The sequence below is a fragment of the Galeopterus variegatus genome, unplaced genomic scaffold (genome assembly GCF_000696425.1).
Source record: "Galeopterus variegatus unplaced genomic scaffold, G_variegatus-3.0.2 Scaffold595, whole genome shotgun sequence".
Taxonomy (NCBI): domain Eukaryota; kingdom Metazoa; phylum Chordata; class Mammalia; order Dermoptera; family Cynocephalidae; genus Galeopterus; species Galeopterus variegatus.
The window spans coordinates 377,010-395,014 of record NW_007726706.1 but is presented as its reverse complement, the minus strand read 5'-3'; the positions used below and the strand labels follow the sequence as shown (position 1 = coordinate 395,014).

Below are 18,005 nucleotides of genomic sequence, written 5' to 3'. Positions count from 1 at the left end.
AATAAAATCTCCTTTCTTCAAAAACAAAAGAACCAAAACCTTAATCAAACCAAGCCAATTTAACTTTAATTTCCTGCATAAATCCCACATTTGAGCTTTGAAATGAATTTTTGGAGAAAGTCTCTACAGATAACTATTTTGAAAATGTCTCTCCAGAATCTTATTTAAGAGTTTCCTATTTCTGAACATGTTTCCAGTTACAGATACTATAAGGTAGCAGAGGACTGATGTAATCAGAACTTAAGGAAATTGTGAAAAAAATGAGGGCACAAAACCTACTTTAAAAGAAAATTTAGGGGTGGCTAGTGATCAGAGTTGGTAAGAGTGCAGCCTTATAACCCCAAGGTCATGGGTTCAGATAAAAAAAAAAAAGAAAATTAAATCTTAAAACATGTTTGAGAGAAATGCAAGAATAAGCAAATATTTTTAGCATATTATACTAAGAACATGGAGATTGTGGTGTTATATTAAGAAAAACTTTTTTTTAAAGGGAGAAAACAAAGCAGATCTGAGCTGCTTGAGCTTTGAAAACTGATTCAAAGAATCTTATTCATCTAGAAGAAAGATACGAAAGATTGGCTGTAAAAACAAAACAAAATAAACACTAAAATGAACCTTACCCCACTGCTGACCTCTGAGATTTGGCCTTCTAATGCAGGGAGAAGCAAATGGTGATCTCTGAATTATCCTACATCAATTCAGCTTAAATTAAGGATAAGATATTTGTACAAGGACTCTGGAATTTTCAAAAAGAAGTGGTTTCTATTGCTTGATCCTACCCATGAAAATCTGAGTTTCCAGTGTAGAAGTCCAATCTCTTAATCTACTTCTCAAACTCCTGGAGGGCAGGGACCACCTACTGAATCCCTCCATTACTCCTAGCTCCCATAACTCCTACTGCCAGCCACATGGGAGGCAAATACTTTTCCTTTTTCCTGGTTGAGCCAGATGGTTTAATTCTCTGACCCTCCCCCTATTTTTTAATTTATAGGACTCTATAAAAAAAAGGCAGCTTTGTTCACCAACACAAAATAGGGTCAATGAATTTAAAAGAGTCTTTGAAAAGCCTTAATAAAATACCATTTATAAAAAAATGAAGCTGGAAAATAAAACTATCCATCCCTGCAGATTTGGAGACTACCTGGGAGCCACATGTGTGTGCATCTACCGGGAGATGTAGGTGCTTACCTCTGACTTCATCTCCTGCACCTCCCCCTCTGGACCCAGCCTCTGGTCAAAGTCAGTGTTTGCAAACGCAGACATCCACAGGAACCCAGCGGGCAACATAAAGGAATAAAGTGGGCCTACTTTAAAAAATAGGAGAGGTGGGCCGGCCCAGTGGCGCACTGCTACAGTGCGCTGCTTGAGAGCGCGGTGGCGCTCCCGCGGAGGGTTCAGATCCCACATACAGACCGGTTCCTGCTCACTGGCTGAGCGAGGTGCGGGCGCGGCACCGAGGGTTGCGATCCCGTTGCTGGTCCCGGTCCGGTACGGGCGCGACACTGAGGGTTGCGATCCGTTGCCGGACACGATAAAAAAAGACAAAAAGGAAAAATAGGAGAGGTGAAGACTGTGGGAACTGCTACTCAGGTTTGGCTGGCAGATACCATGTGGGAATGCACAAAAGTAGCCCAGAAATCTGATGTTGGATGATAACATTTTCTATTTTTAAGCGTTGGCAACTAATGCAAACTGTAGGAGAAAACAGCAGGCCATACAAAACATGCTTCTTTAGGATTTGGTCTGCTGGATGCTATTTTGCCATCTCTGGTCTAGGTGAAAGATCTCTTCTGTGAAGAGTTTCTACCTAACTTTCTGTGTAAGGCTCCTTTGCCCTAGAATTGATTACCTCCTCCTCCCCTTCCCAATACTTCTCTCCATCTTCTGCATGGCTAATTCTTACTTATCCTCTAAGACTTAGCCTAGATATTGAAAAGCTCCTCCAAGAACATTTTCCCTCAACCTTCTCACCTTCCTGTCCACCTCACTACAATTGTCCTCGAGCTCTACAGCACTTCTTAGTCCTCATGCCAACACGATCTGCTGCCCTGCCTGACCTTCCCACTGCACCATATTTCTTTCAGTGCAGTGACTCTACAGTGTTGACTCATCTTTCTATTCTCTGTACCTAAGAATAGTGCCCAAGTGAACCTTTATACACCATGCCAAAGAGAGAAGACTCTCCTAAGACTGCCACTCACATAACACCTACCAATGAGAATAGCACTAGACCGTGTCCAATCTTCTTTCTTGAAAAGAGAGGAATCAAAGTGAAGGGATATTAGACTATATGATGCTAGGTTATTAGTACAATGTATTTGGTCCCATGACATATTTTTCAATTGGCTACAAGTGACAGACCGAGTTACTATGATATGATAGTTAACTCTTCATATTCATATTTATAAGAATATCTGGATATTTTCTGGTTCTAAAAAGGGACATGGGAACTAATGAATCCCCCATCCCTAGGATTGCTGTCAACCAATGTTCACAACTCACACTGCTTGAAAATAGTCATAAATGCTTTCTTTTTTCTCATGACAATGGGAGAAAGGAATGTAACTTTCAGAAATTCCCAGTGTTTCTCTCATTTGCCCATTATAATGATTAAGCACGATTATATGTATGAAAACTTCTTGTTGACTCTTTATACCATGACTCATAATAGTAAATGATTTTAGGAACAGCGTTAATACTACTATTAACACTACTATTATTAAGTTGAGACCAAATTTGTTCTTCCTGCCACTTCAAATCACTGGTTAACACTAAAAAAAGAAATTTCTATACTTATAAAATGTTTATGTTCTTATTACATTAGCAATATATACACACTAAGAGTCTAATCATAACAAGCCTTAGAAGCTGTGCAGAGCTTTAGCCTGGTCTGGGCACACAGGTCTACTAGCCTAGTATGACTGGTTGATGAATAATATTCACAGCTCCCCTGCAGCCCACAAAATGTTTACATTTGCTTAAGTGCTTACTGGTAAAACCTTCAGTAAATTTGAAAAATGTCTACTATAAATCCCTATAATACTTAAGCTAAACCCTGTTCTTTAAGTTAATAATGCCAACTAAACAATCCATTCATTTCATTTCTAAAACTCAATCTTCATCATTCATTTCAAAATCAGGTATTAGCTGACCCCGATTCCAAGTGTTTTAATTTATCCTGTCTAAATAACCTTTTGCTCCACTCTTATCGGGCAATCTCTACTGCTTACAAACCACACCTAAAGCATGTAAGTTATGGATCACTCTCATCTGATCCATTAAGTTGGAAAAACTAATGCTGACATGTATTATTTCCCTGTCAGTGTCACCAAGCTGGAAAATGGATAATTCAAAGGAGACCTAATCAAAATACAGATGTCTTTCAAAATAACAAGAAGAAAGGTCCAGTCCAGGATCCCTCATGCAGGAAGCTTTCACTGTGCACTCTGTCCTCACCTGTATCTTCTTTGTCTGACCTTCCAGAGACCTTCTTGTTTGTACCAATTTCTTCCTTTTATTCAACACATATTTATGGGCTGCCCTGTCCTGTCTGCTAAGCATTTTGTGCGACTGGCTAATTTTTTCACCCAGACTATAAAGCTTGGAGCATTATAAAAACAAAACTGACAATGCTGGTAACAATATAGGTGATCAATAAATTCTTGATGAATTGAATAAAAGAAGGGAATTACTTACTTCTAAAATATTTAAAAGAAACATTAGGCCTTGACATTCTTAAGAAAGACTAATTTTAATTAGGATGTATCAGGGAAAATGGTATCACTTTAAAAGATACATGTATAAGATACATTAGAAATCTAAGTCTGAAGGACCTCAAATTTTATAAAGATGGCAGATTAAAGGAGTCTGTATCCCTCTGTCCTCTCTGAAAACAAGGAGAACACAAAACAGAAAACTCCAACTCTGAAAAAAACAGGAAACAGTCCTGCAGAAGACCTGCCAAATACAGTGAAAACAGGGAGCAGAGTGAGAGAGGATACACACCTCTGTACATCTGACGTAAAGCAGAAGACTCACTAAATATTAAATTTAAGAACCTCTTCCTTAGGCTTTGACTAGAAAACACAGAAAGAATTTGACATAAACCACGTGTGTGTTAGAAGCAGGGGAGGTGGATTACAACTAGAAAGTTACACAGTAGAATCAGGACTTGGGGTACACATCCGGCCAAGTGCAAACTAAAGTTCTACAGAAGCTGCCCTGGGAAAAGTAGCCTTAGGTCCTTTTTGCCCTCCATCCCCACCCCTAATGCTTAGCTGTCCTCACACCTCTGTCCCTTGCCCCAGGGGACTGGACCAACAAGGGATGAAATATCAGGCCCAACATTTTCTTCCACAAAGCTTTGGAATTGGGACAGAGTACTCAGCTGGAAGACCCTGAGGGCTAAGGCTGCAATTGCGTTTTGATGATGAGTCAATTTAAGTGAGGAAGGGATCAGAAGAGCCAATATGCAGAGAAACAAAATGAAGTGGTGGTACAGAAAAAAGCAGAGATGAGCAGTGAGGATGGACACTAAACTGCCACTGGTGAGGTAGGCAGTGGCCTCTCTTCCCAGGAGTTTGGCTATGAAGAAGAGATAGAGACAAGTAACTGGATGGAGCAGCTGATTGAAGAGACTTTTTGTCTAAGAAAGGAGGACCACCTGTCCAAACATTAAGTCAAAAGAGAAGGACCCAGTGGGGCAGAAGTACTGAGAGAAGCCTCAGGCGGCTGAGGCTCTCAGGCAAGCTGGTTTCTAGGTCTTAGAACTCAAAAGACCATAAGGTAGAAAAGGGGTTACCAAGACCCCCCAAAATGTCCAAAAATAGCTGTTAGATTCTGGCAGCTATAATTTGCTGTGGCAAAATACTTGGTCTTATCCTCCTACTAAGACCAAGGTATGTCTTAGGAAGAAATACTGGGACACTCACTTTTAACCACTCTTCTTCTTTTGACCCTCCCTTGGCCACCTTAAAACTACTAAATCCATTCTATCCAATTAGGACCAGCGTTGCAAGTAGACATGGAGCATCATTAAGTGGAAGAAGTTTAAGGACACTGGATACCTGTGTAAGGTATAGAGGGAAGGGAGTTACTAATGAGGATATAAAAGTGGCAGAGAAATAGGAAGCTCAGAGGCAGCAGAAACAAACAACTTCTTGATTTTGCCTATGACAAGACCCATTTAGCGACATGTGTATCCAGACTACCAGAAGTTGTATGTAGTGTGTGATCCCTCAGGCTGTGATCCGGCTGTGCTTACAATCAGCCTATAGGGAACAGATGCAGTGGTTTGGCTCCAAGTTAACAGAGATAAACTCTGTGTTGAGGAGCTGATGGCAGAGGTTAAGACAGCTCCATTATGACCCCTCTGGAGAACTTCTCTCCAGACTTCCTCAGATGCAGATGCAAGAGCTTGTTAGCCAAATATACCACAACTCAGGATTTATCCATGTGCTCATGAATGCTTCCTAAGTGATATGATATACAGTGTACTCAAATTCATCAAGTGGCCCCCAAGCCATTAAAGACTCTGATAAATAATTCCACTATAAAGCCCCAGGGCTGAAGTAAAAAGCAGAAAGCCATGGGGTCAAGTGCTTCCACAGGAATCACATTTGGTAAATAGAAGCAGCAACAGAATGTTTCTGTTAACCACCTGCAATTATTGTAAGGCATCAGTGTTCTCTGGAATAGACAATCAGAATAGCTAATAACTTCTTATGTCTCTGGAAGTTTTAGGATGAATTTAAACACATCATCTTAGCATAAAAATGCTTTTTCTTTCCACTAGTGAGAAAAACAGGAAAAGCAGTATTTTCCTGAACAGGATAAGACAAATAATAATTTTTTTTAAACTATAAGTGATACCTCAGACATATAGAATTGGCATTTTATATAGGTAATTAATGCATTTTTAAAACTTAGGTACTGTCCTCTGTATTCTCCTTGGGAATAAAAATAACTAACTAAATAAATAAAATATTATGAAATAAATAATAATGAAATTTCATAGATGTTATTCCCATTAAATGGTATTTTAGCTGTTAAGTTTTTCCTCTTTGATTCTCAAAAAAAAAAAATTACAGAAATTTCTATGTTGCTTAAAATGTAAAGGGTAGGTTTTTCTGTAATTGACTATTTCAAAAGTAGTCAATTATCTTATCATTCCTTGTTTATTAAATATATTCAATGTCACTTTCTCCATCATCTAAAACAACAGAGACAAAAGGCAGCTCAGTAAACAGCAGGCAAGCAGCACTAGACTGGTAATCAAAGCTGTAATAGGACTGGATACACTTTCATTTTCTTGAAACACAGTTGGAGCTGCTGTTTATTCAGTTTATAGAGGTCAGCTCTAAGGTGAAAATACATTATACTCAAAATTATCCTTCAAAGTCCCCTGAAGTCATCCATAAAGTATATGCAAGGTTATGCATGTACAACTCTGGAAAATGTTCACTGAAGTTTGAGAATCACTGAGTTAAACTAAAAGAGAGAACAAAAGAAAAGCCTGTATTTAGATGGCTGGGCATTCAAACCATTCTGCTTTTAAGAAGACTCCCAGTAGAAAAGGGGAGAATTCTAAGGAGTTCTGTTTCCCTGCAGGGTTTACTTCATTCTGTCTTAACGTTGAGCAGCAGCAAGCTGACTTAACAGGAATGTATTTTTGTTGTGGTGGTGGCTGTGAGGACTCAACTGAACAGTGGAGCAGCAATTTCTCTGGGTCATGTTGTAATGTTTCCTTTGCTACTCTACCTTATAGTGAATTACGTGATCCCCGTACAAAGAGCTGCAGAGTTTTACAAAAGTGGAGATACGTGTAGATAGTAAAAGATGGGAACATTTCAGAGAAGAGGTAGAGAGATATTCCTTAAACAACAAACAGAAGTTATAGAATAAAGAGAAAAGGAACAGAAGCAAAGGCAGAGAGTTGGAGATGAGCAGAGGTAATTGGTGGGAGACCAGGGAGCCTCAGAAAAGAGGAAAAGAGGCCTGAAAAAGCAGACACAGTTTAACTGGACTTGTAGGCAATGGTAGCCAGCCTAAATTTTGAATTGAGCAACATCAGAACTTCACCTCATCTGTGATCACCCTGGTCCAAGCTGTCAACTCACACTAGGACCTGTAGCAAGTCTCTCTTTTCACTCTTGTGATCCTATGGTCCACTTTCCCTGGGGCAGCTCAGGGCTTCTTTTAACCTAAATCTGATCACACCAGCTCTATTGTTGCAACTCATTTCTGGCTTCCCACTACATGCAGATTTCAAGCCAGACTTCTTACCATGGTCTACTTCTGACTTCACCTCATGCCACGCCTCTCCTTGTTCACTACATTCTGGCCACACTGGCCTCCTTTCTACTGATGGCGCAGGTACACTCTGACTGCCTTGGCTCTGTGCTGGTTGCTCTCTCTGCCCACGATGCCTTCCCCCACGTCTCTGCATCCTTATCCTTCAGGTCTCCACTCAGATGCCACTTTCTCAGATCCACGTTCCCTCATGTCCCTCTCTAGAGAGGCCTCCCCCAGCTGGTCTACAGTATCATTCTGTTTACTTCCTCCATACCACTGAGGCTTAGAATGATCTTTTGGAATTCATTTGTTCACTGGTTCATTTTCTACCTCCCCCACTGGATTGTAATGAGGGAAGACACCAATCATGCTGGTCATATTGCAGCATTCGGCACAGAGCCTAACACCCACAGATGCTCAGGACATGATTTTGACAAAAAGTAATAACAACAACGATGACGGACTATCACTCACTCACTGCTTTACAAGAATGGTTGTTTTCTCGTGTAACATTCTGAGGTAGGAGGCATCATCCTTGTTTTACAGTCAAGGACTAGGAGCTTCAGATAAGTTTAGTGATATGCTCAAGGTTGCATGGTGAAGTAGTTAGAGGAGCTGAGGTTGAGTCCAGACAGTCTGACCCCAAATCTGATGCTCCACAACCTACATTAATATATTCCCCAGGAAAAACCAAATGCCCTGAAAATCTTGTCTAAAACATATCATAATAGTTCATACATAAACTTAACCATTTCAGGTGTACAGTTAGTTCTGAGTTTTGAAAAAGGTAGACAATAGTGTAACCACCACCACAATGAAGATATAGAACATTTCTATAATCCCAAAAAGTTTCTTGTGCCCCTCTGTGTAATCCCCTCCCCCTCACCGCCAGTCTCTGGTCACCATTGATCTGATTTCTGTCCATATAGTTTTGGCTTTCCAAAATGTCATATGGAGAACAGTCCTGGTGTCCAAAGGCAGGAGCCAAGGGCCAGCACCCTCTGCCCAGATGATGTAGGCAAGAAACAGAGCATGACCAGGGTCCTTATTTTATTTTAAAATAAAGAAAACAAACAAAATACAAAATGTAATATAAATGGAATCATATAGTATGTAGCCTTTAGTGTCCTCCTTCTTTCACTTAACATAATGCTTTTGAAACTTATCCATGTCATTGCATGTATCAGTGGTTTGTTCTTTTTTGTTTCTGAGCAGTACCCCATTCTATGGATGTGCCATAATCTTTTTATCATTTGCCAGTTAAGGAACACTAGGTTGTTATAAGTGATAATTAAGCTGTTATAAAATTCATGTACAGGTTGTTGTGTAGACGTGTTTCCATACATATATAGGAGTGGAGCTGTATGGTAAATTTTGTTTAACTTTATAAAAATCTGCCAAATTCCCAAGAGACAATACCATTTTGCATTCATACCAGCAATATATGAGAGTTTTGGTTGTTATACGTCCTTACCAGCACTTGGTGTTGTTTTCAAAAAATGTTAACTATTCTAACAGGTGTGTAGTGCTATCTCATTGTGGTTTTAATTTGCATTTCCCCTAATGACTACTAATGTTGGAAATATTTTATATGTTTATTTGACGTCTGTGTTTCTTCTTTGGTGAAGTGTCCATTTAAACCTTTTGTCCAATTTTTAACTGGGTTGTTTTCTTATTATTGAGCTTTAAGGATTCCTTCTATATTCTGTACACAAATCCTTCATCAGATCTCTGTTTTACAAATGTTTACTCTCACTCTATGGCTTATCTTTTCATTTTCTTAAGTGTCTTTGAAAGGGCAGAAGTTTTTAATTTTGATGAAGTTCAATTTATCCGTTTCTTCTTTTATGGTTTGTACTGCTTGTGTTTTTATCTAAGAATTCTTTGCCTAGCCTAGTTTCACTGTGAAGTGGGTCTGGGTAGCAGCTCATGTTGCAATGCTGGAAGTGGAACTCCTACGGCTGATTTTGGTATATTGACCTTGTATCTCATATCCTTGCTAAATTCACTTATTACTTCTAGTGGCTTTTTAAATAGATTTGTTTGAATTTCCAATGTAAACATTCACACTGTGAACAAAGAGAGTTTTATTTCTTCCTTTCCAATGCACATGTCTTGTATTTCTTTTTCTTGACTTATTGTACCAGATAGGAGCTCCAGAACAACATGGACCACAGTCCTAGAGAAGAGCCCTCACAGTGTAGGCTCATGGGAACCTTTTCCTTCATCTCCTCTTGTTTTCTTTCCTCACCATTCTCCTACACAACTCCTTCACTCTGCACACAGCCAGGCTGCCTGTCTTCATCCTTAAACACAGATTTGCACTTCTATCTTTGTACCTTTGCTCACCACATTCACCTTGCCTGGCACATCTTTGCTTCATTCCCCATCTATCCAAAGCCTATTCATCTGTCAAGCTCTGTAATCCCTGCCTTTAGTCTTCATGCTCACTAACTTTCTCTCCTCTCTCATTCTCCACTCCTGTCTGAATAGCCTTCTTATGGCCTAGATAGCATATGTCACATATTCTTGCCTTGGCATCTTTACTTCTGTGTTTTCCTCATCTGGAGGTCATTTCTACTTCTCTATCATCCATCCATCCATCCATCCATCCATCCACCCACCCATCCATCCATCCATCTACCCATCACTAAGCATCAGCTATATGCCAGATATAACTAACAATTATGCTCCATAATACCAGAAACTTTTGTCTGTTTTGTTCACTGCTGCATCATAGCATTAAAATGGTACCTAGCACATATTAAGCACTCAGGAAATAAGTGTTATATAAATGATCCTGGGCACTGGAGATAAACAGAAGACTCAATTGTTGTCTTAGAAGAACTCACAATAGAATAGAGAAAGAGACACAAGGAAACAGAAACGTATGTCATGTGCTGAGTTGTGCTATGTCACAGGCATGCACTGAGAACAATGAAAGTGCCATGGCAAAACATCTAACACTGCCTTACTGGAGTATGGGAGTATGTATCACTCCCAGATGAAGTAATGTCAGGTACAAAAATTACCCAGGCGATGAAAGCATAAGGTTAGCACACCTGGCAGGTATGAGAGAACAAGCAGTTATTTTAGCCACAGTGTAACACAAAAGAATAAGTAAAAGAAAGCAAACATAGCAGGAGATGAGGCTGCAAGGACTGAGAAGGAGCAGACCCTGCAAGGCCTTATCTGTCACAGTAAAGAATTAAAAACAAATGTTTTGTCTTCAATATGTTTGGTGAAAGGGTTTTAAGCCAGAAACCAGTGTGATCATTTAAAGAAGACCTATCTGCTAACTGAGTGGAAGACAGATGAAAGGAGGTTACAGTGAAGGTAAAGAAATCAGCTGAAATGCTGTTGTGACAACCTGTGCAAAATTAATGACGGTCTGAAGCTGAAGTAGTGGGGTGAGAGGGCACAGACTCAAGGGTAATTCAAGAGGTTGAAAAGATACAGTTTGTTGAAAAATCAGATGAAGGGGATAAGAGAAAAAGAAAAGTCTAGGATGGCTTACAGTGCCTGACTTCGGAATATAAATTAAGGTACATTAAAAAAAAAAGACAGATTTGGGAAAGAAAATGAATTGGGGTATATACATATGGAATTTGAGATGCCAAATCATTAAGAACTTACCTGTGATTTGACCAGTGGCAAGAGCAGCTTTTAGCTTTTGAGATGGGTATATAGACTGATTCTCCCCTCTAAAACAACTTTGCTCAAATAAAAGCACTTCTGACAGTTTCTAAACATAAAACACACAAATAGCTCTATTTATATTTCAAAACAAGGAAGTAAAATATCAGTAGATACAAGGTTTTTGTTCCATATTTTCATTTGGCTCTATGGTCCCTTTTAGTATGTTATTTTAAATTCATAAAGAATTAAATGTCTAAAAAGAGCTAATATTAAAAATCCTTTTTACACAGACTTATCTGACTGTATCTATATTTGTTTCCTTTGTTTTACTTAATATGTGTTATTATTTGATACACAAGTGTTACCCCAATAAATTTTGAGCTCCATGATTATTGCCTGGAAATATGGAGAGGATTCACTGATCTAGAATAGTCAGCATAAACCATGTGGCCCTTTTTATTCTTCTAGGCTTGTGATGTATATCAGATTCAAAAAATATTTTAAAATGCTGGTTTAGAGGTCTCCAGGAAGTAAAATGATTAATTATTAACCATTAGTGATATTAAAATATTTATATGCCTTTTAGTTCTACTTAATTGAATTTGGTGGAATGGAGAGTAATGGAGGCAGTACTTTACTTGGCATTATCAGTTTATCTGAAAAAATAAGGTTTTAGACATATTCTTCTTCTGAGACCCTACGTGGATCAGTACGAAAATGATTTGTGTTAATGGAATGTTTTCATCTTCGGCCACTACAAGTGAAACAAAGTGCTAGTCTCAGAATTGAATTCAATAAAAAAATCTATTGCATAAGTTACTCCCACCAAAACAACTGCAAATCTTAGATCCCTTGTAAGTACTCTGTAGGACACTTTGGTTAGAGATGAAAAGTGCTGCGTATCACGCTAACTAGTCCCTTTGCAGGTGTGCTGTTTTCGCTTCATGGCTCAAGGTGAAAAACCGGGGAATGATTCAAAATGAACAAGCACATGAAGAGTCTATAATGTGGAAGAGACTTATATTCATGATTTTACCTGATCTGTCCACGAACCAGAGGTCTGTTCTTTGTCCTATTCATGTTTGAGTCAAATGGCACCTCAAAAAACTGTAAAAAATAAAAATAAAAAAGACAGAAAACATTTTATATAATTAATGAAATAATTCTTCTCTTCTGCTTTAGTACTAAAAATTTTTCCACAGAAAACATTTAATTTTGATAGTATGAATTAATACCTTGGCATTTTTTGAAGAAAACTTCTCTGGGAGAGACAAATTTTAAAAAACAATATGCAGTAATTGTCAGGAATATCTACTTTTACCCACTTTGAAAACCACTTGTTAAATTTTAGTTACATTCTTTGAAGCCACTGTTTCAGGTTTAAATCATAAGTGCTATAAGGGCCGGACCGTGGCTCACTTGGGAGAGTGTGGTGCTGATAACACCAAGTTAAGGGTTAAGATCCCCTTAGTGGTCCTCTTTTTGAAAACAAAAAAAACATTAGTGCTATAAATGATTTTGAAATCTTTCACACATCCCAAAGCCTGTGAATTAACTAAGAATCAACCAACACTGGAGAAGGGGCTATTACTGAAGTCAGGAACAAGGGCTGAAGCAATGAAGGTCCCAGATGAAACTGTACACAACTGTCGAGGTTGCACTGTAACTAGGGTAACCATCCTATCCTGCCTGGGAGAATTCTGGTTTATACCTGTGGTGCCAGCATCATTAACAGCAACCTCTCTCACTCTCAAAGCATCCCAGCCTGGACAATAGATTGGTATGGTCACCCTACCAAATACGGTTTTAGCTGTTTACCTAGTATAAGAGAAGGTCCCGGGGATCATCAAAACTCATTTTCCAAAGCCCTGACAAACTGCACAATATATTGTAAACTTTACCAGTGTCTCTTACTTGTCACCTTTTGGGGTACAACAGAATGCTTAAAAAATGTGCTGATCAGGTTACTATTTGAGAATGTCTTTGACTAAATAAGCTTGAAGCAAATGAATAGATGAAATAATAGTTCAATGGAAGGTCTAAGTATTTCCTCAACTATGTTCCCTAATAGTTCCTGGAGTTGCTCCCAGAAAGAATGACACTATGATCAAATCATATTAGTACAACAAAGGCTCTGAGAAATCCCAAAGTGAAGAAATCTAATTAATACTGCCTAGCCAGTGTTTCCCAAACTCATTTGACCATGAAACTTTTTTTTTCAGGAAAAATGTTTAATATTTCAGAAGTGTGTAGCCTGAGTATATTCAAGTGATACAGATCATCTCTTACTCATGTCTGCATGAATCACAGCTCTTTGTACTCAGCAGGTGTTCTGTAAATGTCAGAAAAAAATAAATAGTAGTGCTAAAAAGACATAGTCCAGAAACAAGTAAAGTAACTTTATTTTATTGTATTTTTACAAATTATCTAGTTCTATCTACTAAAAAGTAAATGTTAAAAATTTAAAAAAAAAAATGTAACCCGAACAACTTGAAAAATTTACAATTTATCCTTATAGGTTGAAACATCTGGTAAGCTGTGTTCCCATTAATTTTCTAAAAAAGAAAAAGATATGTTTTCTTTCCCCTTATCCTATGCTATAATAAGACTGTCTCTACTTTTAATATTTTTACGATGTCTTAATATTCCTAAACACAATGACATCTTCCAATATAATTACTTTTTTTCTTTTCTCATTCTTTTCAGGTTAATGTATTCACTTCACACACAGTACTCTGGCTAGTTATCCATAATGAGGATTTCCTGTCATGTATAGTATCTACTAGCCCTAGTCCTTCACAAGAGGCTCTTAATAACTATGTAGTTACAACTTATTTAGCCAATGGTCAGGTATCTGGGATTCTCAGACCTTTAAGATAAAACCACACAACATAATGGTAACCACTTCTATTACTATAACATCAAGAGGACATATATACAATTATAAGAATAATAGATTTTTTTTTCCTCCTGATGGCTAGCCTTTATGAAGGATGGGCTATGCATGTTAAGAGTTTTACAAGCATTATAAAAGAAAGTGTATGCCAAGCCTTAGTTTTTAGAGTTTCCTGGATATTACTGCAGACCAACAATAAGGGTTAGAAACTAAATGTCAGGGAATCTGCACTGCCTCACTTGCTCTACCTGAGGCCATGGCTGCATGAGGAGACCCCAGATTAGGAAATGACAGTGCTCATTCTGCAGGTGGCTTTTTTGAATTAGCTTCTGTTGCAAGCAGCTATGGAAGCTGCTGTTTTATCAAATACTGAGTATTCTACATAATGGATATACCATAAAACCAGTCCCATACAGGTGAACATTCAGGTTGTTTTTCACCACTCTGTATTACCAACACCCTTAAACTTGTATCTGCACATGTGTGCAATTATTCCTAGAGGATAAATCCCTCCTTTTGAAAACACAGTTCTCCCTTGACTTGGATACACTACTGAATTGGGTTTCTCCTAATTCTACATTCTACTAATGCTCCTTCTAGGCTCCTGATTAAGTCAATACAATTTCCTTAGCACCTATTATGTGCCATAAAATGGGGATACCAAAGTCAATTAGATTCAGTACCTGCTTTCAAGAAATTCATACTCCAATGCAGGGGTCGGCAAAGTAAACTTACGGGCCAAATCCAGCCTGCACATGTTTTTGTAAGGCCCATAAGTCAATAATGGTTTTCACATTTTTTTAATAACTGGAAAAATAAATTAAAAGAATATCTTGTGACATGTGAAAATTATATGAAAGTCAAATTTCAGTGTCCATAAGCAAAGTTTTATTGGAATTCAGCTACACTCATTTGTCTATTTATTGCTATGGCTGCTTTTAAACCACCACAGCAGGATAAGGTAGTTGCAACAGAGACCTTATGGCCCACAGGCCTTAAATATTTACTGTCTGGCTCTTTATAGAAAAAGTTTGCCAACTCCTTATCCACTAGGAAGGCTGAGATACAAGTACCTGGTTAATTATAATAACGTCCATAATACGAGAGAGATTATGGGAGCCCAAAGAATGGGTTCTGAATCCAGCTGGGGAGATGGGAAAGAGCAGAGAAAATTTCCATCAAATACTCTTAAACTGAGGCTTAAAGGCTCAGCAGGAGTGAAAAGGTTAAGGGGACAGGGTAGGAGGAAACAGCACTCTGAACACAAGGGGAAGCGCAAACAAAGGAAGGCAGGGGAGGCGCAAATGTGATGACACACTCGTGCAGCTGCGAGGAGTTCAGCACGCAAAGAGGTTAGGAGCCCAGGCATCGTATTTACAGAGATCAGGGTTAAGTTTCACCTTCACCACTTACTAGTGGCTGTGTAACCTATGTGATTCAATTTCCTCGTCTGTAAAATAAGGATAATCATATATAACTTGCAAGGTTGATGTAAGGATTAATAAAATAATGTATACAGAATATAATGCTTGGCATATAGGTGCTTAATAATGATTAATTTACCTGCCATTACTATCAGTGTTGCTGGATGTCTGGTGACGAAGTCCAGAGGTAGGCAAAGAACCAGATCATGGAGAGCCTTGCATGCCATGCTAATGTGTCATGACTCTGTCGTGTCTAAGATGTATTTGGGATTGATCCCTATGACTGCCATGTGGAGGATGGTTTTGACAGAAAGGACTGTAATGATGAAGGCCTGAACAAGGAAGGGCTGTGACAACGGAGAGAAAGAGGAATCTGTCCCCTAACACAATGCGCCTTACCCAAGGTGCAGACCCCAGCCCTCTATATCCACTCTCTAGGATGGTTTTGACAGAAAGGACTGTAATGATGAAGGCCTGAACAAGGAAGGGCTGTGACAATGGAGAGAAAGAGGAATCTGTCCCCTAACACAATGCGCCTTACCCAAGGTGCAGACCCCAGCCCTCTATATCCACTCTCTTGTCTCTAAATAAAGCCATTATGTGTGCAACCCTGACTTTCTCCTGAGCTCCACTTCTGTAATATCACTTGACTGCTGGGGTTTTTTCATTTGAATTTCTTAACATAATCACAGACTCAATATGTCCCAAATTGAACTCAACGCATTTCCATGAAAAGCGAGTATCTCTCCAGAGTTCTTTATTTTCTGTCAAACATACAACTATTTCTCTATAACCCATGTCAAAATCTTTAGAATTGGCTTTGATCTCTTCTACTCACTGGCCAACTATATTCAATTCATCACCAAGTCCTGATAATCTGGACTTCATAATATCTCTCAAATCTATCCTTCCTGGTTCACTCTCCTGTTGCCACAACCATGGCATTATAATAAAATTACTAGCTCAAAAATATTTAATGGTTTCCTTACTGCTTACTCCCCAATGGACTGTGAAAGTTCAAACACTTTACAAGTTATATTGTTTGAGGACCATCTCAACCTAGCCCCATCACTATTTCCAACCTTATCACTTACTGTATTAGTCCATTTCTGTTACTTTCAACAAAATACATGGAACTGGGTAATTTGTAAGAAAATGAAATTTACTGCTCATAGTTTCTGAGGCTGGGAAGTCCAAAGTCCAGGGAACACATCTGGAGAGGGTCTTGGTGGTGGAGACAATGACAGGGGTCTCACATGGCAGAAAATGGCAGAGCAGAGAGAGGAAAACTCTTCATGTACTCTCCTTCTGAAGCTCTCAGAACCAGCCCCTGACCCCATTATTAATCCATTCACTATGGCATGGTCCTACAATCTAGCCACCTCTTCAAGACCCCACCTTTCATTACCATAATAGGATTTCCCACCCTCAATAGTAACAGTGGGGATTAAATAAACCTCAGTGAGGTTGGGGGTGCATCCAATCTACAGCAGCAGGCTTCCTGAGATATGTGAGTTTATAATTCTTAATGTTAAAGAGAAATGCTATAGTAGTATGCAAATATGCACTCAATAAATAATTTAATAAACTATCAGTGCAAATAAATACGTATATCTGCCTGGACTGCACTACATTCATTTAAAGATGATATATAATTTATGAGTGTTAAAAAATTCTTTGCCTCTAAGAGTCTGTATTCTTTATTGAATTAGTTGAAGTTACATGAATTAAAGAGTCTGTGTAAAATGTTCACATTCTCTCCATTCCCCCAAATTCAAACACATTCTATAAGAATCCAAAGTAATCTTTCCTTTGTAACCTGAAATATGTACTATTAGTTTAATTTTACAGGATTATGAGGATTCCAATTGCAAGTCGTGTTATTTAAATGCTCGTAAGGTGTTATCTAATATAACAGAAACTTGTGGATAAGTATCTTGGCAGTTCTCAAGTCTATGTGTGTGCAGTCATGTGTGCATGTGTACGTGTGTGTGCATGTGTTCAGTACAGGAATTCTAATGAATCATTTCATCTGGATGAAAAAAGATACTATCTTTTCTATGTTTCTGGCAAGTCACCCATCCAAAGATGGGAACTGGGGCCTAGAACATAGCAACTGAACTCCCAGGTGCCATAACTTGGCAGTAGCATTTGACTCCCATGGATGCTTAAATTCAGCAGGACAAGCAACAACTGCACAGAAATACTATGCTAACCAAGACTTATGGTTCACTTCAATGAGTACCTGACAATCCTTCCCAGCACCAAGGAATCAGAGCTCACTATGCTACTTGATTCTATTTTTCATGCACTTTCTATAATGCCATTAAGTTAGACTTACTGCTTTGGTTTTGATATTTAAACCCATTTCCAAAACATAAAGCATAATATGTTTAGGTGAGAAATTTAAATATTTTAACAGTTATTTCAGAACTTATATATAGCTGGCTTTAATCTATTCACATTTTTTCCCTGTGCTTTATAATAATTTTTTTTTATGTTATCATTTTAGTTGGCTCCAATTACTTCTGAAGTAGTAAAGTAAAACTCTTGCAGCTTATGTTGAAAGTAAAAGATAAATGCAGTAATACCAACCCTTACACTTTCCCCCCTTTTTCGTGTACGCTCACTACTTAAAAGAATGTCAAAGGTAATATGCTGCAGTGAACATAATTTGTACAGCTGCCCAGGTCAAACTAATTCTCTCAGGGGCCAGTCCTGTGCTGTACCTGCCTTCTTCTACTAGAAAGCTC

At 38.5% G+C, this 18,005-nt stretch overlaps 1 protein-coding gene across 1 annotated transcript in view; it reads right to left on the bottom strand.

The window, feature by feature from the left end:
* The window catches only part of LOC103588620 (protoheme IX farnesyltransferase, mitochondrial), a 150,763-nt gene that overhangs the window by 32,051 nt on the left and 100,707 nt on the right, over positions 1-18,005 (bottom strand). The window contains exon 5 of the mRNA XM_008570341.1: positions 11,969-12,039. Coding sequence (XP_008568563.1) covers positions 11,969-12,039 — 71 coding nt within the window. The remainder of the gene's footprint in view (positions 1-11,968; positions 12,040-18,005) is intronic.